At 42.8% G+C, this 25,605-nt stretch overlaps 1 protein-coding gene across 1 annotated transcript in view; it reads left to right on the top strand.

Annotated features, from left to right (window-relative positions):
- The window catches only part of LOC119898160 (collagen alpha-6(VI) chain-like), a 63,214-nt gene extending 38,715 nt beyond the window's left edge, over nucleotides 1-24,499 (top strand). Inside the window, 22 exon segments of the mRNA XM_038712344.1 lie at nucleotides 3,100-3,165; nucleotides 4,989-5,042; nucleotides 6,892-6,927; nucleotides 7,007-7,069; nucleotides 9,152-9,214; nucleotides 10,082-10,144; nucleotides 10,431-10,493; nucleotides 10,583-10,633; nucleotides 10,956-10,991; nucleotides 11,091-11,153; nucleotides 11,244-11,306; nucleotides 12,871-12,906; nucleotides 12,985-13,021; nucleotides 13,196-13,207; nucleotides 14,409-14,663; nucleotides 14,666-14,901; nucleotides 16,765-16,855; nucleotides 18,230-18,880; nucleotides 19,041-19,122; nucleotides 22,222-22,373; nucleotides 23,043-23,090; nucleotides 23,989-24,499. Coding sequence (XP_038568272.1) covers nucleotides 3,100-3,165; nucleotides 4,989-5,042; nucleotides 6,892-6,927; nucleotides 7,007-7,069; nucleotides 9,152-9,214; nucleotides 10,082-10,144; nucleotides 10,431-10,493; nucleotides 10,583-10,633; nucleotides 10,956-10,991; nucleotides 11,091-11,153; nucleotides 11,244-11,306; nucleotides 12,871-12,906; nucleotides 12,985-13,021; nucleotides 13,196-13,207; nucleotides 14,409-14,663; nucleotides 14,666-14,901; nucleotides 16,765-16,855; nucleotides 18,230-18,880; nucleotides 19,041-19,122; nucleotides 22,222-22,373; nucleotides 23,043-23,090; nucleotides 23,989-24,038 — 2,271 coding nt within the window. The 3' untranslated portion in view covers nucleotides 24,039-24,499.
- The last annotated feature ends 1,106 nt before the right edge of the window (nucleotides 24,500-25,605 follow it).

Raw genomic sequence — 25,605 nt, 5'->3', positions numbered from 1 at the left:
AGACAATTCTACCAGCCATGTCTTCCTTCCTTTTCGTGTGGACGCTCAGACATTGTTTTCAGTTTGCTGCAAGCACGGACACAGAACTGCGTTAAAGGGAGCCGTTGTTTTTGAGAAGCTGGGGAAATGTCAGGAAAATTATTGGACTGCAGTTGTACATTGAAATACCTTCCTTTCTGATAGGAAGTCTTCTCCTTAAATTCTGATTTGAGTTGTGGACAACTATGACTAGGTGAATTAAAAAATGAAACGTTCCACTGCCCGAGTCAGCTATAATACAAGGCTTGTTCATTAGACTACATGCTGTACAGTATTTGTGAACAGATTTTGTCCCAGGATTTAATTTGCATTTCTTATTATGCATTTCTTCTTCATTGCATGGTTTAGAATATTAAGTTCAAATTTAATAGCTGCACTGCAGCAGCTGTTAAAGCCCATTTATTTCCAAAAATGCTTTTCATTTAGGCAGGCTGGAGCGGAAAACAACTCACCTTTCTCAAGTTGTACCGTAATGTCACATGTGTATGAAGGTGGATCAAATACAGCTAATCTTAAATGTCCAAGTAGAGAGGAGCCTAGTAGGCCTATTTATTTTCATTCATTACACAAGATGAATAAACTATACAGACAGATGTAAAAAATCTTGAATGTTCTCTCTCCTCCTTGTTGTCCTGTAGTTACTAGGGGTGTAACGGTACACAAAAATCTTGGTTTGGTATGTACCTCGGTTTTGAGTCACGGTTCGGTTTATTTTTGGTACAGTAAGGGGGGAAAATGCAAACATGCTGGTTTATTATGAACTTCTGTAAACATCCAAATTAATTTACAATTATTTAAACAAACTTCCAAATTACACATCATGAATAAATTATATAAAAAAAAAAGAAATAAAATACTGCTGCAAAAAGTTCTCCTAAATAAAATATTCTCATTTCAACACCACATATAGCTAATAAAATATAATAAAAAATGTATAATATGGATTACAGTGCAGCATTCTTCTTTTATTCCGTCTATGAGCATCATCAGTCCCAGCTTGAAGGCCTGCTCAGATAAAAGTCTGTTTAAATGCCGAAAGGCATTTGCACTGGGCTCATTTTTTGACTTTGACGTGTTGCCAGAAACAAACCCGATCACTGCTGAGAAATGTCGGCCCGCTGCTTTTGTCTTATCGACTTGATGTATTTCACTGGAAACAGAAGTGTTCTCAAACAGAAGACCTTAACAAATAAGGAGGGTCTTAAAGCTCTGGCTTCTCTGCTCTGGCCGTGATGTTTAAGTCACTAGTTGGTGAGAGGCGGGGCTAAAGCAGCGCTTTGTGTAGCGCTGCAAGGCGGAGATTTGATCCGCCACTTAATATGTCCATGTGGAAACTCAGAATTTACATAAGTTCCACACACAAAACAAGCCTAATGATGTTAAAGACTGCATTCGGTGCGCATGTGCAACATCCCGAAAGTCCTGTACCGAAATGGTCTGGTACGATGTACCTTTACTCTCCTAGTAGTTACACAGTAATATTAGAGCTGTATTAAAAGTACCCACTGTTTTCCCATGCTCTGTAATCACACAGGAACGATAAGATGTGTACTGCTCTCCCATTCTTCCTCTGTATTTACGTTCTCTGCATGCCTCCTCGTCTGTCTTCTGTGCAAGACATAAAAGAACAGTAACTTGCCTACATTAAATCATTTCAACTGGTTAAGTGCAGAAAAGTTGACTTTAAACTGACTATATTACCACACATAAAACACGGCTTAATAGCAATCACATTTAATAGAATCATGAAATTCTTCTTTATAACTGTCAAAATTAGTTTACTTTTGTTAGGGCTAAAGCTAGCGGTGGTGACTAACGTATTATGATATTAACACTACATAAATTTGCCTAGCGGCTAGCGAACTTTTCCTCTCCTCATAGCTTAACAAATTACATGTATTATTCATAATATTTATTTCTCACCGCTAGTTAAGTCAGTGCATCTCCCGACACAACACCACGGTTGAATTTTTACCCTGAATGCCGTATTTGTTGAAACAGCAGCTGATAGTAGCACAGCAACGAGCTGGTCCGTGTGGGAGCATTTACCGTAAATACTCGAATATGAATGCACTCCAGATTTAGCTGTGGCTAGCTGACAAACAACGGCTCACTTCCCTGTAGTTCTGTAGCCATGTAAGTTGCTAAATGAAAACTCTGTAGGTCAGAGCGTCCACGCGAAAAAGAAGGAAGACATGTAGTATTGTCTTCAAATAGAGTTTATAAATACCTCAGTGCACTGAAGGAAGCCATTGGACTGTGTGAGGAGCATGCTTGTTTTTGTGTGCGGGTAAAGTAGAGCTCTCCCGTCTGACTGGTCCACTAATAGGAGAGAAGTTCACCCCTTGAGACACAGCCCCTCCTCATTTGCTTAATGAGGCAGAAATGCAAAGAGAAAAAGGACAGGCAGAAATAAATACCATGGGGGAAATAAATAGGGTAGAAAATGCAAACAAACAAAAATATTAAAATACAAACATAAATAAATACATTTAAAAAAAGAAGTAATTACTAAATGAAGCAGAAGATTATAACAGACAATAAATAAATATGGTAATTATTACAAAGGTGAAGCTCATTAAAAGAGATATATACATGTCTCACTGTATAATTTAATTACTGCCTACATTTATATTTTTTGTGCATTTAATCAGATGCTTATTTATTTGAGCATTTATTTTTCTGTATTTATTTCCCTTTATGTCAGAAGTGGTCCTCCATAATAAACAAAACCTTGAGCTAAAAGCAAAGACCTGCAGATCTCTACCAAATCCTTAGACTGCTTGAGAAAAGCAGCTAATAGACAAACAAAGAGAGGGTCCTTCCAAATTAGTTTTTGGCAAAGCTCTCCGCATCTCTGCACAATAAGCTGCCATCATGTTTTCAGAAGGACATCAGTAAATATCTGTAATATACACAATATATAGACAACAAGAATCTGTTACTCCTGTTAGACAGCCGTACAGCCAAACACAGCTGGAAGCTCCACTGAACACTTTGTGGAGTTCATCTTTTATGACTTAGTGAGATAAGACTGTGGCTTTGTGTTCTGTCTGACAGGGCGACTCGGGCGCTGATAACACCACTCCGGGAGCCAAAGGAGAACCCGGGAACCCAGGTTTACCGGTAAGTAACATCCCAGGGTAGTGGTGTATAACATACCCTGTTTGTTTTTCTAGTGGGCTATTTCACCATTTTAACTCTACTTCATTCTCCACCTCACCTCCTTTTGAATCTCTTCACTTCTCTTTTCCCCACACACCTTCAGCTCTGGCCTCTCACTGCAAACTCACCTTACTTACTATACTAAACTATAGTTTAGTATAGTAAGGTAAATATATCTGGAGCCGCCTGTCTGCAGATAGTCGGCGTGTCTGAAATGATTAAACCGGAGCGGACATGTAAATAAACGTGAGCTGAAGAAGAATTTAACACGGCTTCCTGTAGCTCCTCTTTGTGTGATGTTGTAGAGGTGAAACGCTGAGCCGTAACGGCTCCGGTTATAGATATAACGATATTTAAATGAAATCTCAAAGCTGCAGGTCCTCGCTGTAGAGAGTCACGTTGTATTAGACGCATTCAACACCAGCTCACTGCATCCTAGGCGGCATGATTTAGACAAATGATGACAAATAGTTTCTCGTAGCTTTGGCTAGAATTAAAGAGTGCTGGTAAAGGGATGAACTGGATGTGAATGTGCTACATTGAAAACATGGCAGTGTGTAAAGTGAAATACACATGCTTATTCTCTCACTCTTTCTGTTTACAGATGGCTGAAAAGTTGCACCTTCCAGCAACAAATATTTATTGATGTGCAATTAACAGTCTCAAAAAGTGAACATGTAATCTATTTTATTAACATAATCTATTTAGGAAACAGTTTTATAGCCCACATACATACCAGCTTTCAATATCGGCCTGTTCTAAGTGTAGTTTATACAGTAAAGTGGTCTACTATCCCAGTCATTCTCTAAATCTAAATATCGGCTCATAAATCGGCTCTTTTTCACTTCAATATCGGCATCGTCCCCCTAAAATCCATATTGATCGGGCTTTATTTGGCATCAAGTGTTTGTTCTGCCGAAAAGTTTAAAACCACAATTAACTATCTGGTTTCTTCAACTTTCACTCAGGAGCAAAAATCAGCCTTTGAACTTGAAAGAAATGATTGAAATTTATCCTGATAATCATTGATATCAAACAATGTAATTTTTTTATTTTGATAACATTTTTGGCCGTATTGCCCAGCTCTACATTTAATAAACTCTCCGGCGATTCTGTTTTCACAGCAGCAGGTACGCCACATGTGGCTCAAAACCAAAGTGGTAGTGAGTGATATCTACAGTGGTGTCTTCACTGTCGCTCCGTGCTTGTAAAATTTCCACCATGTCTTGTAACGTAATACCAGATAACATCTGTCTTTGTGTTTCTCTGCAAAATGCTAAAATGAGTCACCAGATTTTGCAGCTGTTACCTGTGTGGCTCACCCAAGTAAAGTATATATGGGAAGCACTTTATTTAAAGTTAGGGCAATCTGTAGGCACCCCCCTCAAAAAATGAGGTATGAATGAGGTCATAAGAACAATTCACTCGTCGTTGCTGCGTTTTAGAAAATTTCCCACTTTTAGGGTTCAGACTTGCAGCTAATAATAGGTTAAAGTTAGAGGTTGTTAAAAATCATCAATTTGAATAAATTCAGGTTTTAGGATCAATTCAGCAACACACTGGGTACTGTGGTATTTAGAGACTGTACATAACCAACAAAGGTGTAAAGGATGATCCAAAATATTTCCTGAACCGTCAGCTCCAATAGTCTACAAATCTGCACCCAGGGTTGGGAATTTTTCACAGCAAAATAATCTCTATTTTAACAAAGCTTTTAACTTTACATGAGTCCTAAATAATTTTACTATATTCCTTTTCTTATCACATTGTATTTAAATCCACAGGGTCCACCTGGACCGGACGGACGGCCAGGTGAGGGTGGAATCGATGGAAACTCGGTGAGATTTCTGATGTCCAGTTTGTGTTATCATACACTGTATATATGCCTGTGACCATCTGCAGTATACGGTGTTTATGTTATGCTTCTACTTCTCTACATTTCAGGACACTAGAGGTATTTTATGCTGATAATACTTCTGTTCTTTTTGAATGCAGGACTTCAGTATTTTTACATTTTGTCATTACTATTACAGTGAGAGAAAAAACTATTTGATCCCCTGCTGATTTTGTATGTTTGCCTACTGACAAAGAAATGATGAGTCTATAATTTTAATAGTAGGTTTATTTGAACAGTGAGAGACAGAAAAACAGCCAACAAATTCTGACGCATGTCAAAAACGTTATAAATTGATTTGCATTTTAATGAGACAAAAGTCTCATTAAAGTCTTAGTACTTGGTGGCAAAACCATTGTTGGCAATCACAGAGATCAGACGTTTTTTGTAGTTGGCCAGAAGGTTTGCACACATCTCAAGAGGCATGTGTCCCACTCCTCTTTGCAGATCTTCTGTAAAACATGAAGGTATTGAGGCTGACTTTGGCAACTCGAACCTTCAGCTCCCTCCACAGATTTTCTATGGGATTAAGGTGTGGAGACTGGCTTGGCCACTCCAAGACCTTAATGTGCTTCTTCTTGAGCCATTCCTTTGTTGCCTTGGCTGTGTGTTTTGGGTCATTGTCATGTTCGAATACCCATCCACGACACAAGATTTGACGGTACATGGCTCTGTCCATCGTCGCTTTGATGCAATGTTTTCCTGCCCCCTTAGCATTAACATTGCATTGGGGGTGTCCCCAAAGCATAATGTTTCCACCTCCATGTTTGACGGTGGGGACGGTGTTTTGGGGGTTGAGTTAATGCCAAAGAGCTTGATTTTGGTCTCATCTGACCACAACACTTTAACCCTGTTCTCCTCTGAATCATTCAGATGTTCATTGGCAAACTTCAGACGGGCCTGTACATGTGCTTTCTTGAGCAGGGGGATCTTATGGGTGCTGCAGGATTTCAGTCCTTCACGGCGTAGTGTGTTGCCGATTGTATTCTTGGTGCCTATGTTTCCAGCTGCTTTGAGGTCATTGACAAGATACTTCACCGTTCTCATGATCATTGCACGAGATGAGATCTTCCATTGAGCCCCAGGCCGAGGGAGATGACAGTTCTTTTGTGTTTTTTCCAACTGTTGTCACCTTCTCACCAAGCTGCTTGGCGGTGGTCTTGTAGCCCATTCCAGCCTTGTGTAGGTCTACAATCTTGTCCCTGACATCCTTGGACAGCTCTTTTGTCTTGGCCTTGGTGGAGAGTTTGGAATCTGATTGATTGCTTCTGTGGACAGGTGTCTTTTATAGAAGTAACTAACATGATTAGGAGCACTCCCGTTAAGAGTGTGCTGCTAATCTCAGCTCGTTACCTTTATAAAAGACACCTGGGGGGCAGAAATCTTTCTGATTGAGAGGGGGTCGAATACTTATTTATTAAAATGCCGATCAATTTATAACATTTTTGACATGCGTTTTTCAGAATTTGTTGGTTGTTTTTCTGTCTCTCACTGTTCAATTAAACCTACTATTAAATTTATAGACTGATCATTTCTTTGTCAGCAGGCAAACGTACAAAATCATCAGGGGATCATATAGTTTTTTACCCTCACTGTAGTTGCTATTCTCAACTGATTATACATCAAAGTGCTGTATTATTTTTACAAATGTAAAACGTCAATAAATTTCTGAATGACATCAGGTTCCAGCCCTGTTCTGTCACATCTGAAAGTGTTCACGCCCTACCTAGCCTGTATGTGACTCAGCCAAGCAAAGCAGCATGCAGCGAATAACACATTATTCTGCTGTGCAGGGTCCCAATGGAAGAAGAGGCCCGCCGGGTGAGAAGGTAAGAGAGGAACAACAAAGATCTGGATATCTGTTACACACTAAAATGCTCTGTTTGAACTCTCTGTGTCTTTTTGCAGGGTCTACCTGGACAGGCGGGAGCAATAGGACTTCGGGGCCCCCCGGGTGCTTCTGGCCCACAGGTGAGTGATCACACAACAACATGCGAACATGAAGCCAGATCAACAAATGAAAGGAACAGTCCACCTCGCTCTGATGAAGCTCTCTGTCGCCATGAACTCTCTGTAGAGTTGTGGTTGCCCTTATGTTTGCATCCAACGTCTCATCCAAAAGTTTTCCCACCAGTTTTTTTTTTCTCTCCTCCGTCACTCCATCTTCAGCCGCTTGTCTGGGGTCGAGGGGGCGACAGCTCCAGCTTTCCTGAGCCACATTAACCAGCTCTGATGGGGGATCTTGAGGCGCGTTCCCAGGCCACTGTGGGGATATAATCTCTCCACCTAGTCCTGTTATTCCCCGAGGCCTCTTCCCAACTGGACGTGCCAGCTTTACCTCCCTAGGGAGTTTTTTTACCCTCTTCTGTGCCGTGTGCTGTATAAATGTTTTGTTTCTGTGGTATACAGTGCACGAAGTTAAGAAAACAACATGCCTTGCTGCTGACAGCGGTCTATTCCAAGTAGCCGGTTATTTAAAAACAATATAATATTCTTTGTGTGGTTCTACGGTGATAAATAATCTGAAAGTCCCGCGAGGTGCGGACAACACGGCACAACTCCAGTGAAGCTGGTACACACGTACACGCTACGCCTACACATGCGCACTGAAGACCCAGGGTCAGGGCTACAATTTTAGTTTATTGAGCCCGGCCGAGGAGATACAGTGCCAGCGTACAACATGTGAACACGTCAAATGCCAACACTAAATCTTAAGGATTACATCTTGTGGTCCCTTTTATGTTTCTGTCTTCCCCCTAGTGCCTGTAGGTTTCTCTATTAGCTTCCACCTAGAACACCTAATCTATCTGATGTTTAGACTTCCATGCTTCGTCATATTGTAATCTCTCCCTATCCATGAGTTGTACTCTAATCTGTGGAGCCAGCGAGTTCTTGTAAACATTCTTATCGGACTCAGCCTTGTAAGATTGATTAACACTGATATCTGCTAGCCTGACGTCTGAGCTACTGTCTCCAACTAATCAGTCTATTGTTGTCATCTTGACCAGGACAAGTACATGTGAGAAATACCCTAAAGCCATAAATGTCAGATAAACACTTAGGGGTCAGCTAAATTACTGCAAGCTAGACCGGTCTTACCTTTCCTTGTTACATCAACAAAGCCCCTTAAGAAATAATCTCAACAGTTCGAGTTTATCGATAGTGCTATTGAGACTTGCCGGTCCTATGGTGTAATGTTATGTCTCTAGCATCAAGTCTGATTTAATTTGAAACGGGCGGGTGTCTCTGCCTGCTTTCTGTTGGCTCCTACACACACACACACACACACACACAGCGGCAGCAGAGCGAGAGGCTGCGCTGTCGCGGTGGAATACGGTGAGGGTTAAGTGCAAACTACTCGTCAGGGACATTATCACACCTCTGATATTTCTGGTCATTTGGTGGTTGGGTTGTACGTTCTGTGATTACACACATTGTCTTTAGGCAAACAAGAGTCTCCAACGTTAGCTCCAAACTACTGTAGCGTTAGTTGATGACAGCTACGCTCTTTACTGTAAGTATGTGCAATAAAACCTTTGCAAGTAAAAAGACAATACTTTATCAGTACACCTGTCTGTAAGGTAACGTTAAACATGTGCAAAGGGTTGATTTAATCATCTGTGTCCTCAGTAGCTCATCCTGTATGTTTTAACAAGCACAGCTAACGCTAGCTTGGCATTAGCCAAATGTTAAAAACAAGCTAAATAGAAATGTCTGGAGCACAGACTGGTCTGTAGTCTTTAAAACTCAGCTGCTGGCTGAGACAAACCAGCTGCTCCTCCTTCTACCCTGGTAACGTTACCTGCAGCCAGGACAGAGGAGGAGGGACTGATACAGACTGATGATCTTTCTAAACGTCACTCGCTAATTGTGATGTCAGATAAAGTTATTGAGTTACTTTGCTGCTGTAAACATTAATGCTAACAATGAGTATATCTTCAGACATACTGGATATAACAAGACTAAGAGTACAGACAGAGATTATACTCGTAATAACCTGAACGCGTATGGGCTTACACTGTCCCAAACCTAAAGTTTTTGTTGTCTCTGCAGGGAAGCAGAGGGGAAAACGGTGATCGTGGACCAAAAGGAAACCCTGGCTTTCCTGGACCTCAGGTCGGTACATCTCCATCGTCCTGTTTTATCTGCCTACGGTTAAAAACCCTTTCAGTGAACATATTATAGACACAGAGTGAATGTAAACTGGACTCAGGTCGGACGGACAATCTGATTAAACATCTGTAGGGTCTGTAGGTGTAATCAGAGAACGTGATTAGGAAACGCTTTATTTACAGTAACTACACAGGTTATCAGGTGTTCTGCTGTTTTCATGAACAGATGTGGTAAAATGTGGTAATAATTTCAGGCCAGCAGTCATTAGATATTTTTTCTAACCACAAAACATTTTTCATGTTTTTATTTCACTTGATATTTATTCATCAGCAGTTTCTTTTGGCAGTCTGTTAGTAATTACAGCACTGCAGTTCAGTTTGCTTCACTGACCTTTCTGCACAGAGCTAACATCATTATTTAAGGGCTGAGGGAGTATTAAATACACCGAGACTCAGTTATCAACTCGTACTCTTATTCATTTTATCACTTTGAGCTTTATTACAAGTTCAGCGAGATTTACATTTAGCCATAACTCACCAGTCAAAACTATTTACATCATTAGAATGTGTTAGTAAGTTTAATGACTAAAGTTTGACGAAATAGTCTGTATAGTTTTGGTCACAAGGCCAAAATGTTTATTCCCGTTCTGAATGTCGGGGAGGAAAGTGTTTACTGAGGGAATAAATCAGCTGAGAAGTAGAAACATTTTCTCACAGACTTCTATACAATCACACTTCTTTCTGCAGCCGCTGGAGAGAACGCGGGTTTAAGGCGTCACTTTTCAGACCCGGAGGTTCCTGCTTGGTTGTGACCCGTTTGGTAGTTTCAGATCTGTTCTTCCTGCTTTGACTCTGTTGGTTTTTCCTGCAGGGTGAATCAGGAAAACCTGGAGACCCGGGGTCAGCCGGACGTCGTGGCCCTAACGGACAGAAGGTGTGTGACATCGTTTCCTGTGCCTTTTATCTGTGATTTCACCAACACATCATTTTAAGTCCAGATAATGTGGTTATTATAGTCAGGGACATTATCGCACCTCTGATATTTCTGGTAATTTGGTGGTTGGGTTCTACGTTCTGAGAGTAGACACAAATTGTCTTTAGGCAAACAGGAATGCTTAAATGGTGGATAATCAAAAATATGTCAGGTGTGTGTGATTTCTTAAAATCTTGGCTACAGAGTTGAGTACAGAAAATGTTTAAAATGTCTGTTGTTGTTGAAGGGCCAACCAGGAGATCCGGGTGTTAAGGGTGCTCAAGGACCACAGGGGCCCAGAGGAACGCCGGTAAGGAGCTGAACATCAGAGTTTGTAAATACTGACTGTGTGTATAAACATATAAAATGCAATCGGTGATGCGGTCTGTGCTGTTTCAGGGTCAGGATGGCAGAGACAGTTTTGGACCTCCAGGACCCAAAGGTTCCAAGGTAGAGCCGACCTTTAACCTAATGAAGTTCTTTTATCAAATTCCCAGAAATCTGGGGACAGAAAATGTAAACGTGTCCATCTACTACCGCTGCTGCATGAACACGAGCTCATTGACTGATGGAGCTAATTCTCCACTCGCTGCCATTGCAGAAGAAGTAGAAGACACACCAGGAAGTGATGTAATTAAAAGACCCCCAGTCTAAGCTAGAACGATGGAGAACATGATAGAATTCAGATCAGTCTTCTTCAACCTTTGTATAAAGACTGTTCTGTAATAACAAAATGAAAAGCAAAGATTATTACTTCTTTCCTTCTTCACAGGGAGATCCGGGTTTTCCTGGTTACCCTGGTCTGCCGGTGAGTCCAACCCCACAGCCAAAACATGACAAAGAAGGAGTCCACATGGTTCAGGCATGAGCGATGACTTCCTGTTTCTGTGCATGTTTATGTGTTTAGGGTGAGGAAGGTCAGAAGGGAACCAAAGGATATCCAGGACGTGATGGGAACCGAGGTCGAGGGGTCGGTGACAACTTCACCTGTGTTTTTAGTTTTTGTTGATAATTGTGTTTTTGCTTCATCACTCCTTTTTTTTTGGTCTGATACATCCAGGGGAACTCAGGCAGGCCGGGAGAATCAGGCGGGTCCGGAGAGCCAGGACATCCAGGACACGATGTGAGTGGGAATCAATCAGTCACTTTATCATTTGTCCCACATTCAAAGACAATGTCACACAGACAAACATTAGAATACAAGAACATACAGCAGTAAACCTGTTCACCGGATATCTTACACCGACGCACCACGGGTCGTTCAGCTTATCTGAAGCGACTCACAAATGTCCACCACAACCGCACAAGGTAGCAGATGGTACAAAGCACATGCCATAACTTCATTTTAACAGCCGCTCACCTTCGGCTGCATCTCAGGCAGTTTATCAGCACGAGCTCGGCTTTCCGTTGGTTTCATCTTCTGGGATCATTGAACACTTCTCTGTACATTTTTATTTGCTGTTCACACCACTTGTCACCGATCGATCTCTGCGTGCCATCACGTCAGTTAAAGGCTTTTGTGAGGATGAACTAATGAGGATGAGGAGGATCTGATACAGTTTCCGATTCCTTTTATCCAACAGTTATTTGACACAAGAAAAAATAAAATAGATCACGTTGCTTGTTCATAACAACCGATAAAAATAAATGATAGGCTGCCAGTCAGCTACTACGGCTTCAACAGTATGCAAGGTATCGAATAAAGTACTCTATCTGTATCACTTTAAAGGTACTGGTTTTAGTGCTGGTATCGTAAAATTTTAAATGATATCCAACCTTGAGCACCACCCAACGAGATATTGTGTGTTCGTTTTAGTCTTTGCATCTGAGCCACCTCGAGGTCAACACAATGGACAAGCTATAATGTACTACAAATATGTTGCACCACCAATATTTTGTGCTACAAATAGATATATTGCACTACTATAGCACTACAGATAAAATATGTTTGAAATGCCTCGGATAAGGTACATTACAGTTTAACACATTTTTAAACCAATAAGAGCATTATTCCACCTAACATCAATAAGGCGGTTACCTCCTTCTGCTGTTGGCATTGGAGGCTTGAATGGGGACAGGGATGGAGGATTTCTGAAACCTGTTTTTCATGGCAACAGGGACCTTTAAGCTCAGGCCAGACTGTAACGGTGTACGCTCTAGGCACTGTCTGAGCAAATGGCCGTTGCTTTTGTAAGCCCCTGCTTAATGAATTTATAATTCAGACGACTGAACTGAACTCCCTCTATCTTATTGGCCGTGTTAACAAGCCTAGCCGGGGCATTTTTCTCTTTGGTACCAAGGTTGCCACGCCAGCGGCTGGTAGATTCACTGAAAGCTCTGTAGAACAGTGTCATTAGAGTCATGTCAGTATGGTCTTTGGCAAGTTTCCTTATACTAAAAAGGCGTTGTTGTTGTCCCTTTTTGCACAGCAGTTCAGAATTAGAATCGTATTTCAGGCTGTCATTTGGAGTTTAATCTTCATCGTCAGTGAAAATGAAAACCCCACCGCCTTTACTCTCAGAGCAGCGGGAGATGTAACGTAAACAGCTTAGCTGAATATCAGGCTTCTTGTTTCAGCATCAGAAGGCGCCTGACCTGAAATCCCTCTCTGGATAATCCCAGTATTAAATGATATGACTGAAAATAACCGTCAAGTTCACCAATATGCCTCCTTTCCTTCCGTCCAGGGTCCCAGAGGTCCTCCTGGAGGCAAAAGCAAGTCTGTAAGTCCACCTTAAATTCACCTCACCTGCCAACTTCATGAATTCTCTTTACACACAACATCTGTCCTGTTGTCTCAGGATTGCGAGCTGATCACCTACATCAGAGACAACTGCCGTAAGTGTCTCAGGAGACATTTGTTTTTGTTTGTCCTCATGTAGTTAGGTAATCATTTGTTGTATTTTTAAGATACAAAACAAACTTTTGTCAATTTATTCTGGAATGTCAAAGTGAAAACAAATGTGTGCACTGCTCCTGTAACTCTAAATATTATTTTTCTCCTCCACACAGCATGCTGCCACGGTACGTACATCTCTATTTTGTCACTCAGAACAACAGGGTAAGTACAGAAACAAGACTTCAGCTCTAAGGTTTACAGGAGAGAGGCCGAAAGAGTAAAATCATCTTGGGAAAGGTAACTTCTGCACTTCACCAGTTTATTTATAACAATAGAAGTTTAGTCCGTCTCCACAGCCTCCTCCCAAACCCAGCCTGAGTTCAGACCTCCTGGAGGGGTGTTCGCAGATCAGCCGCCGCTCCTTTTGCATTGAAGTTGAGGTGATTAGGGCGTCTGATCAGAATCCTCCTGGGCGCCTCCTTTTGGAGGTTTTGTCGGCACGTCTAACTGCCAAGAGACCCTGGAGTCGACCCAGAACTCCCTGGAGGGCTTATATACCTCATCTGGAAAAGGAAATCCTCAGGATCCCCCAGGAGGAGCCAGAAGACGGTTGTCCAGCCTGCTGCCCCTGCGACCCAAAACCTCAGAAGATGGACGGATGGATGAACAGTTTATAGTTTATCCATAAACTTACAGACACGTGGGTCTCACTCACGTTGCTCCCTCCTCCATTCAGATCCGATACTTTCAGTAAAGAACCGGAACAGACTACAATGCATTGTAAAGGTCTGCACTAAGATCGCAGGGACGGCCTTCCCCACCTATTTCAGGTCTAGGTTTCCCAGAAAATTCAGGCCGATCCGTGCCACCCTTTGTGCAGGGAATTCCGTTCTGTCGAAGGTACAATGTGCCAAGATGCAGAACCAGTACATTTAAGCACCCTTTCCCTGCTGCCTTTGGTTTCTTAAGCAACTCACTGTGATTTATATGGAATGCATTGTTTTATTTTTATTGCATAGGATGGGCGATGGCTGACAGACTTCACGCCTCGTGATTGAAAATTTGAGGGGTTTTTACACATTATACCACCCTGTGAAAGCAGGTTTTAGTGACCATGAACATTCTTGTTATTGTTTTTAAGTATGCTTTGCTTAATTGAAATTGTCTCTAAAGTTTATTCACTTTAAACAACCTGGAAAGTTTGTGTGTCTTCACTGGCCCTGAAATGACACTTCTGTTGGTTCACTGTTCGCGTCTTTCAGTTGACTTTGAATACAACCTCTAAAAATGGTTGTCTGGACACACATTTGTAGTTCTGGTGTTTTGGGTTGTATTTACGGATGTTACTTTATTCTCCACTTTTCTCAACATCATTACCTCCTCTAGGTCGATCAGCCTGCCCGGCCTACCCCACCGAGCTGGTGTTCGCTGTGGACATGTCCGCCGAAGTGTCCCCCGCAGCCTTCGAGAGGCAGCGCGCCGCCCTCCTCTCCCTGCTGGAGGACATCACCATCGCCGAGACCAACTGTCCGACGGGCGCTCGCGTCGCTGTGGTGGCTTACAGCGCCTACACCAAGTACCTGATCCGCTTCCAGGACTACCGGCGCAAGAACCAGCTGATCGAAGCTGTGAAGAACATCGCCCGGAGAGGACGATCAACAGGCGTAATCTGGGGGCCGCCATGCGCTTCGTGGGTCAGAACCTCTTCAAACGTACACGTTCAGGAGGCAGGCTGAGGAAGGTGGCCGTCTTTTTCTCCACTGGGCCGTCACAGGACGCTTCGGAGATTGTGACCGCCATGATGGAGTACCGGGCCCGCAACATCTTCCCGGCAGTGATCTCTCTGAGGAACGAGCCGGCTGTTAGTCGAGCGATGGCGGTAGGTTTGATTCATCGGTTCACTAGCTGAGGCCCCGAGACTGACCTGTGACCCGTAGCGTGTAATTCAAATATCAAGACTGTGGTCTAGTTTTGCCCTTTAAGATGGTCACTTGATTAGAGAATCACAGAGAAAGACATTCTTACTGTGATGTGGCTGAGAGACATGGCAAACTACGTTGGTCATTTAACTTTGACTAATTTAATCATCTTTATCGACGTGTTTTACACACGCAGCACCCCATTTACAGCTGGAAAATAAAAATGCCATCTATATCCAGACACGTTATCTGATTAAAGGCCAACTCAAATTACTGACGCACAGGTTTTGCTCCAGACAACAGAGATTTGATCTCAACGAATGCCAGGTGTAAACTGGGGGTGGGGGGAAAAATCGATACAGCATAGTATCGTGATGTTTTCTGTGGTTATATATTATGTTTTTGGTGCTATTATAATAACATCAGTTGCTTTTTCAGTCCATGAGAAAAATAGTTTCTTTTGGGGACACAATTTGAAGTTGGGAAATAAATTGCAGTATATCGCAGTATGTTTAAAATCACAATAATATTGTATCGTGACATAAATATCTTGATAATATCGTATCGTGGGGCCTCTGCTGATTCCCACCCCTAGTGTAAACTAGGGCGAGCGGAGCAATCTCGCTGCTGGGTGCTTTTCAGAGTTACACAACATTGCCAAGCAAAATCATTTTTGTAGTTTGACCGTGTCTTTTTCACACGTAGCTATATCGTTACCTTCAGGGCACGTCTGTCAACTCAATTTACACCCCGCACGCACACACACAGCGGAGCAGAATGGGCTTCCATTTAACAAAGCTAACACCTGAGCCGGCTCCTGCTAACGTTATGACTAAATTTCCACAGAAAGCAACATGAAAAACAGCTGCAGGTATCCGACACGCTACGCTCGTTAGTTAGTGAGCTTCAAATGAGTCTTAACGTTCAAGCAGTTTCTCTTAAATGTGTCTCAGGATTAGAACGTTTGTCCAACCCCGGCGAGCCTTCTAGCCACATTAGCCGCGCAATATGCTAACGCCAAGTTAGCTTCCAAGTTTTAAGTCAGGTCAGTACAGCCCTTGGCGCTCCGTTCTTGAACCGTTACAGAGCTCGTTACGGTTGTGGAACTTTTGAAGCTCGATTATTTTAATTTAGTGTTGCGGTACTTGCCATGCTCTGCAGTAGGCTTGGCCAAAAGCACGGTATTTCAATTTTGCGGTTATTGCGACAACCCTAGTGTAAACACAAAGGCGAGCTCTGATCCCGTTTAATCCGAAAATAGATTTCAATACCAGGTGCAAATGGGGTGTTATTGATGAGGAAGAAGACGCTAGAGACCAACCTCACTGTTCCGCCTGACAGCTACAAGAGCTCTCTGTGCTCCTATTGCTCAACGTCAAAGTGAAAATGACACAGTACATGAGTTAAAACAAGCAATTGTTGGATTGCCCTGCTGCTCACTTCAGGTTTGGTATTACCGCACGTCACATGTTTGGCCAGTGTTGTTATAATGTTTGTTTCATCAGATTATTAGTGCCCATGCTTGTTTGGCCTTTAAAGACATAAATTGATCCCAATTCTCTTTTGCACTTAGCCTCCCTTTTCAGTTAATTAAATCTGCCGTCTTGTCTTCAGCATTAAGAAACTGCAGCTGTGCTTTAAAAGTGTCAGTTAAATCATTATCTTGGAGAGCGAGGCCTAGTAACAAGTATAAGTCTGGAGATGGATCAGTTGTAGTGGCTGCATCTTACCAACACTATTCTCAGCCTCTGGTGAAATATTCTTTTTGGCAAGAGTAATAAAACATTGAGCGATAAATGGTGACGGCTGCTGTTTCACGTCAGGTTGACGACACGGAAAACCACGTCTTCACAGTGCTGGGGCAGGACATGGCTGCTGACCTGAGGAGGGTCAGGATGTGTGCAATCTGTTACGGTACGCATTGAGCCTCGTGCTCGCTTTAACATTTAATATACATCCGTAGTGATATTGTCATAGTTCATTTTTGCATGCTTGGCTTTTGCAGGTTGCACTTACACATAGATTAAAGGGAGGTTAAATTGAAAAGAAGGCTGAACCCAGAGACCCTGCCAAGAATACTCAAGAGCGGCTGCAGATCTTCTCACTATCCCCAGACCTCTCATTGTCATGGTTTAGGGTTGAAATGTTGATACAGAGCTCACAACCAACCCGCTCTTTCTGTCCCTTACGTGTGAGCAAAACCTAAAGATACTTGAACTCCTTCACTTGGGGCAGCGACTTGTTTACGACCTAAAAGGGGGCAACCAGAGTACCATGACCTCAGACCTGGAGGTGCTGACTCTAATGGGGCCTGGATCCTTTCAATGAATAAAACTTTTGGCAGCAGACATGAACTTTTTTATATATTTTAAGGTTTATTTATGTTTATGTGTGTCACCAGAGCAAATTCCTTGTATGTGTAAACAGTAGGGATGGCACGATAGCATAAACTTTGTAGATACCAATACCAGTGAAATTGTTTTAATTAATAACTTTCTAAGACTGGTGACGGTCTATATTGGCACGTATTGCTTTTTTCAGACGGTCCCTAACTTGTCCTATTGTAACAGGCGCGTTGGACAGACATTCAGTTCTTAGCGCTACAAACTGCATCGTCATCTTTGGTGATTTTCAGGTGATCAAACTGTGAAACGTCTGCCTGAATTAGCTCTCCAACTAGGAGAAATCAAGGTTTTGACACGGAGCTGTTGAACGTGACATCCGTGAAAATTGGTGAATATGAAATATTAAACTAACTTCACCCCAGTTTCCAAACACGATGGTGGAGCCGTCGCTGCACTGTACCTAGAAAAAACCAGAACCGTCATGTTTTTGGAATTTTGACATTAACTCGTCCCTTAATGGCTTAAGCAGTTTCTGATTTTTTTTCGGGCATACTGCACACTTAATCCCAACCACTACAACTCTGCTTTGCTTTTTGGGAATCAAAGGCTCCACAATGTCTTTTTTTAAATGTTCCTGTGGAGCTCAGAAGTTTGATACCCCTTCACAGTCCTTTGCTTTAAAATGGGTTCTACCACCAGGTGAATCTCTGCTTGTTAACTACCTGACCTCCAGCACAGAGTTGGACAAGACCTTCACCAAAATGTCTGACTCCGAGGTCGGTTGTTGGTTTGAATCCGGAGTTCCTCATAGTTTTAACTACTTAATTTAAACTGAGACCAGGCAGGTAAAGTTTGTTTAACTCAAAGACAGATACCTGAAGTCACATCAGGAGCGATTTCCTAACCAGTTGGTTTCCCGATGATTACTCTCTTGTTTCTTCAGACCCCTGCAAACGTTCAGAGGAGTGCGCCTTCATCCAGGATGTCCCGAGGCCTCAGGAGGTCGACGTGGACCTGGTCATGGTGGTGGACGACTCCAGGGAGATTCAGGCTGATGAGTACGCCGGCGTCCAGCAGCTGCTGGGCTCTGTGGTGGAGCAGCTGGTCGTGAGCCCGCAGCCGCGCAGGGCCGGCAACCGGGCCCGGGTGGCTGTAGTCCAGCAGAGCGGCAGCCGCAATCTCAAGCCGGAGTTTGGCCTGCTGGACTACCAGAACGCCAACGTGATGAAGAGGCAGATCAAGAACATGCAGCAGCAGAGCGGCTCCCCTGCGCTGGGACAGACGCTGGAGTTCTGCCTGCAGGAGGTGCTGCTGAAGGCCACCACGCCCCGGAGGAGGAGGGCGATGCTGACTGTGGTGGGCACCACGACGGCTTACAGGGACCGAGCCAAGCTGCGCTACATCTCCCAGAAGGCCAAGTGTGAGGGGGTGGCGCTGTTTGTGGTGACTATCAGTGATCGCTACAACCAGACGCAGGTGGAGGAGCTGGCCAGTCTGCCTGAACAGCAGCACCTGATCCACGTCGGCAGACTGAAGGCCGACGAGCAGGGCTACGCCCAGCGCTTCTTCAGAGTCTTCCTCTCCGCCCTCAACAGTAAGACCAGACTCTAGATTAGATTAGACCAACAGTCTGTCATCAGCTTCCTAAAATGTCCAGAATATCATCCAGCTTTTATTCAGGGGCAGCTTTAAATACATTTTTTTAATTGTTTGTAAAAACAAATATGAATGCATCTGTCCTGTGTTTATTTCAGAGGGCATAAACACGTATCCTCCTCCTGCAATAACACAGACCTGCAGGCGGCTGACAGAGGAAGAAGTAGATCTCTTAAACGGGTAACTCACACTTTACATCTTTACACCACAAACTTAACATTTTGGCCCACAAGGCTGAGCAGGAAGAACACAGGTTAACCACGGGGTCTTAAAAGTGTTAATTTGTCAGCGGCGCACGAACTGTGGCATCCAAGCTCTGCGCGAATCAGTCGGTTGTTGGGAAAGAAAAGAAAAGGTCTCTAACGTGCTACTAACAAGCCAACGTTGCCTCAGAATGTGTCTGAAGTTCAGAAGGCCATAGATGCGGACAAGTTGGTGGACTAAATTCAGGTAAGTTTGTATATAATTTAATTTAATCGGCACAAACTGGCGGCAGTGGCTGCAACGTATTCCTTTGAAAACGTCAGTGTCTATGAGGGAGAGGAGTTTGTTGTATACGTAGAGGAGCTGCGAGCAAGACTGTATTTCCCAACGTTACTCCAACACAACAAAGTCCTCTCTCCAGCTTGGACTCATGTTTTCATCTTCCTGCAACAACTTGCCTCTCACAAGATATCAGAATGAGAACTGAGTGAGAGTTTCCTGTTAAAAACAGCTAAAGCGTCTACCGCACGAAGTCATAACTCTGTGTACCTGATTGTCGTTTATACACCAACACGTGAGAATAGACCCAGGTTTAAAAATACAGACATGACCCTTTCATGGGAAGACAACGATGATATTGGAATCTTAGCTTCAGTAATGAGAAGGAGTCCGGGAAGCATTCATTTGGTTTGCAATTCAAACTACATCTAGAATTTTAGGTCAAAACTGGGCTGGATTTGGTTTCTATATTTCTCATATAACCTGTGTTTGAACCTGTTTTTAATGTAAAGATTTCAGAAATATTGAGGTCATGGGTCCAAAATCTCCAGCGCAAAGTCTTGCTATCTGCCAGAGTTGTCTTTCCTTTTTTTGTTGCATTAAAGCAGTTGAATCAAAAAATCTACCATCTGTAATTTATGTCTCCACATTTTTGTAAACAATACTGAGAATGCGACCTCCGTGTCCTAGTCACACTAAGTATGACTTATGACATGCTGCTCACACGATTACATGTAAACTAAAGCTGGGTTTATACTGTGCGATTTCAGCCCGTTTCCGACCCGATTTTCAAGCCTCACGACACATTTTAGAGTCAGGCCAAATTATCTTTGGGGTTGAAAGGGGGTAGCGAGGGCCGACAACTAGGGTTGGGCCGATAGACGATGCCAACGTCCATTCCCCGCCCTCTCTGTCTCTCCCACCGTCTGCTCCATTTTCTCCATCAGCAGTATGTTTTATAAAGTTGCCTAAACGACTGTGAACCCATCTTTTTTCTGTATATTTCCACCCACGATTCGTTATCACGGCAGCAGGTGAGCCGCATGTTGGGCTATTAATGACGCAGCCTATCAAACAACTGAAACCAACATCTGTGCTCTGTGTGTTCACTGTTGCTTTACCTGGTCTGTGTGTAAAATGTCCACCGCGAATGTAACGTAAGTTAATAGTCTTCCAATTTTTTTTTAAGTTTGTACGAGAACACATGAACATAAGACGACTGCTGCCACCCCGCGTCCATCCCGATGTTTCATTGTAGACATCGTCCAATGGAAATTTTGTAGATATCGCCCAGTCGGATGAATTTTTGACATGTCAGAAATGTTGGTCGCCAGGCTCTTGCACAGTTGACGCAGAACCACGAGTGGATTATCTACGATCAGTGGCTTTTTTTCCCTCACAGTGCCTGCGTAAAGTGGTTAACGGCGTCTAGACGTGCCATGGCAACACTACACTCGCTATCAAGTGATCAAGTATCAAATGAACATGTCATGCTGTCTAAGTCTCAATGCCCGCTTTCTCCTTTAGCATAGGGTACACTGGACCATCCTTTACAAAAGGAAATGAGAGAATACTGTCTCACAATTCCTTGCAGTGGCAAAGCGATTGAGTCACGTTCTCAAACGATAAAATCCATTGACCACATTTGGCAAAATCCTTGCAATACAGTCGCACATTATGATACTTGAATAAGACTCAGGATTACCTTCTTTTTTTTGGTTTGGCTTTGCTGTAATCTGATGCTGTTTCAAAACCATTTATGTTTCGGATTGTTGAAATAAGCTATAAAGCGTTTTCTACAATAAAAAAAGAAATCACTGACCATGACTGATAGGCTAAAGGATGTTGATCACCAGTTAAGTTACCATTGGCTATTAAGCCTTTTCTCTCTTATACCATAACTTGCTAATATGCATATCTTAAACTGTCAACAATAACTGAGACCCATGCGAGCTGTTACTGGTCTTGTAACGTGATCAAAGTGAGGATAATGTAGCAGCGTGTAGCCTCACGTTACGTAGCCAATTTCAGCCTTCAGCAAAATCCTTAATGTTATTCAAGTCACAGATGCTGACACAGTTATGCTGTCATTCTGTGGGAAACACTGTTTACATACAATAATTGTGATTCATGTTGATAAAAATGGGCAGGAGGGTGAGTGTGAGCAAGCATTCTCAATGTGACAACCCTTTCCATTATTTGGTGACTGGTACCCTACAGGCCTTTCTGCTATCTTAGTTGAAGTAATAATTTCCACCGCGTTGTCCACCTTTAGATGGCCTGCATTGCAACAACACGGGCACAGTGTCAGAGATGTGCTTTTTGTAGTCCATCTTTAGAACATGGTAGTTTGCTCACGGCAGGTCACGTCAGTAACATCTGCCATCACATAATTACGTTGCTTAGAAAAGAGCAGTCGGATTCTCTGAGCCCCGCGGTCCTCTTTTCCTAAGTGCTTATGGATTCTCCTTTACATCTTTCCTCATGACGTTTTCCATCGAGGTCAAGGAAAAGTGGTTAAGAAAGGTGGGAGGAGCAAGAGCTACAAGGAAAAAAGTTTTTATAAAAGCGAGCAAATTGATTATTTGAAAATTACCAGGTGATTTTTAAATAATCAGTCGGTTCCTTCAGTGCCTCGGCTGTGAAGAAAGATCAGATTCTCTTATTTAAGTTATTGAAAAATGTGACCACGGACGGCAAAAAACAGATTATCAACAGAATCAGTGTGTCTTTTACATATTCTGTGTTCAGAAAAATATCACCATGACTCTGTGGCTTTGGCTGCTGTGTTTCCAGTCTGGGGTCGGCAGATGATCTGTTTGCGGATGAGTTGGTGGAGGAGTTTCAGGAACAGACGAGAGGAAAGACTCAGTCTGCACAACTAGATGTCGTCGACACTTTTACCGGAGGAGACGGCTGGAGTTTACACTCAGAAACTAACCACAACGGTGACTCGCACAACACTTAAACACACAAACACACTCTGTAAATATATTTTATGGTTTGTTTTAGGTGATACGGGAGAGAAGTTGAATCCCTTTCAGATAACAAACAAGAAAACATTTAATCATCCTGTTGAAGTTAATATTAGTATGCAGAGCTCAGATTATTAAACCTGTCTGTGGGATTTGTAGGTTTGAGAGTTCCAGGGTGTTTGTGGTTTTTTTCCATGATTTTGAATTTGCATCATTGAAAAGATCAGTCTGGTGATATTTGTAGTCCTGTGTTTGTCTTGCAGACTGATGTCTCCTCTGAGCCATGGAGATCTGCTGTTGTCCAGAAACGGAGATGTAGTTTATTCTGACTCAGTCCCACAAACACCGTCCTGCTGCCCCAAATACCCACTAGAGCACCACATGAAAATAATCCCCAGCAGATGCACTATTTCCTCCTGGTTGCCTGATAGAAACTACAGCGAGCATAAATTTCATGAAACTATATATCTGTGAGGAGTTTTTAAACATTTACGTCCTGAAGGGGAACCAACAGGCTGAGAGCTGGGAGCCAGAGACAGGAAGTCAGACAGGACTAAGAGACGGACTGACATGTTTGACAATAAGATGGTCAGATTGACAGGATGAGTCTTGTGTTAAATTAACTAACCTCTGGTCTTACAGATCCAAACATCCTGTCAAAGCCGGAGCTGGCCAGCATTGTCTCCAGAGGTAAAAACTGAACCGCTCTGATTCACGTTGCACGTCATTTCAGTTTTCACTTTCCACCGATCTGTTCCCACTTTACTGTGGCGTATTCCCGCTTTACGGTGGCGTGGCGTGGCGTATCCCCGCTTTATGGTTTAGTATTCTGACTTTGATCTTGAGAAGCTGCAGAGCTGCAGTCTCTATTCATTCAACTTACTGTAAATTTCCAGCTAAACTGAGGCGCTCTCTCTCCTGCCATTGACCGGTTTTGTGCAGAGTTTTACGTGCATTACTGCTGCCGACAACTGCATACACGGTTCCCCACGGGTGTATTTCACGTAGCCGGTTATTTAAAAACAAAAAATATTCTTTATGTGGTTCATCAACGGTGATAAATTACCCGAAAGTCCCGCGAGGTGCGGACAACTCGGCACAACACTGGTGAAGCTGGAGCTCCTTCTCTTCAGCAAGTGTTCCTCCACTGGCACTGCACACATACACGCTACGTCTACACATGTGCACTGACAACCCGGGGTTAGGGTTATAATTTGGATTTATTCACGCACTTCAAAGACATTTATTGAATGATTTTGTCTTTTTACATATTTATTTACAGCATTAAACATTGAAATGTATATTGTAATATGCTGTATGTCAACTTATTGGGAGAAAAACTGGTAGTTCTATATAAAATCAGACCTTGAGCACCCACATATCGCCAAAATGGCATGACTCCTTACTGTGAAGTGGGGTATTCCCACTTTACTCTGGAGTATTCCCACTTTACACCGGCATATTCCCACTTTTACTGAGGAGCGCCGAGTACGGTTCAGACTTGTTCCCCAGAAACGAGCCTATAAAGCAGCTGCTGAGTGACGTACTCAGTGTAACGCCTTCATCTCTCTGTCCTGTCTCCATCCAGACGCCTGTTTCCTCCGGCCGATCTCGGCGGCTGCCAGAACTACACCGTAATGTGGTTCTTGACAAAGATCAGGGTAAATGCTCCCGCTTCTGGTACGGCGGCTGCGGCGGCAACGAAAACCGCTTCGAGACGCTGAGGGCTTGCAGGAACCTCTGTGAGACGGAGAGTCGAGGAGGCGTCGGCGGTATGAAGGTGCAACAGGAAAATCTGTGATAACGGATGGAAATCTACCATGCCGATTTACAAAGTATTAAAAAGCTTTGCTCACAGGGACACACGAGGGAAAGTCTAATCAGCTGTGAAACTCAGCAGCTGCTGATTAAATGCTGTCACCGAGTCGCTTTGTTGTTTTTGTCAAACATGCATTTTTGTTTCCCCACCCAAAATGTTATTTTAGAGAGTTCTCCTTGGAGATGTTTTTAAATCTTTACTGCACTTGACAACTTTGTCGGACATTGATTTCACCTTTCACCTTTTTTATTTTTTAAGATAAATTACCATGGGTCCAAAACACAGTTGTTTGTTTCTTTTGTTTTTTGAGCAGCTGAATGAATATCATTGCAATGCAGGTCATGTGATCATCTAGATTTTGTAGCATTTCTACAGCAACAAACTTTTCCATATTTTGTACTAGGTTCTGATTAAAACCAAAATTCAAGCTTTGTCTATCAATATACAGATTATTTATCCCTAAACACTGAACAACATTTGAGTGACATCTCAAGGCCCAAAACTGAGTATGTATGTAAGTATTCAAAAAATCCACGGCCTTCTCCCGTCATTAAAGCCAATCAGAGGCTGACGTTGATCCCCTGCGTGTGTGTGTGTGTGTGTGTGTGTGTGTGTGGTTGGAGATTTGTCAGTATGGCTGGTCACCACTGCAAAGTAGGCACTAATGAAATAAATCCGTTGGCAATTTAAGACAACAACGTACAGTAGATTTAGCCTTTAATCTACAGCTTGCAGCAGAACTAGTCAGTACCGTCTGTCTGCCACAAGATGGAGTCCATTCATTTGATTAGAAATGTTGACACCTGAGAGCAGACCGCTGCGGGTGTCCTCTCACTGGAAGCCTGTCTGCAGGTGCCTGTGGCAGCAAAATGGGACAAATATTAATATTACGTATAGTGGACTGAACTTAAGTTTAATTTTGAGGTACTTTTTACTCCCCAACAATTCAAAGGGGAAAAATTGTACTTATTACTCCTACTACATTTGTCTGAAACTAGTTTCCAGATTGATTTTACATACAAGACACAGAATTAATTTATAAAGTATGACACGTTGTTGTAGATCTAAAGGTTTTCAAGTGGGAGGTGGGCCTACGATTAACCTACGTGTGTTATTTGGTTAAAGAGAGAGTTCAGAGATACAGTAGTTTCAGGGGATTTAACTCTTTTCTCCTTTTATCAGATTAAGAAACTAATAAATGCCTGAGGACAGACCTTTTTATGTATTTGGCGTAGTTTGAAGTTATGTCAAACAGCAATATTAGGCTTTCTAGGCTCAACTGTTGAGTGTATGTGACTAAATAACATAATGACCACGAATTGAGCAAACTAGGCAAGCAAACTAAGGGCAGATGAGTGGACGCACAGTCTCAGACTTTCAAACAAT

Source organism: Micropterus salmoides, unplaced genomic scaffold, assembly GCF_014851395.1.
Source record: "Micropterus salmoides isolate LMB-PRFRI ecotype aquatic unplaced genomic scaffold, ASM1485139v1 Ms_hic_scaffold_11, whole genome shotgun sequence".
In the NCBI taxonomy this organism is placed as follows: Eukaryota; Metazoa; Chordata; class Actinopteri; order Centrarchiformes; family Centrarchidae; genus Micropterus; species Micropterus salmoides.
Note: the sequence above shows the minus strand (reverse complement) of the source record. Positions and strands in the feature narration are given on the sequence as shown.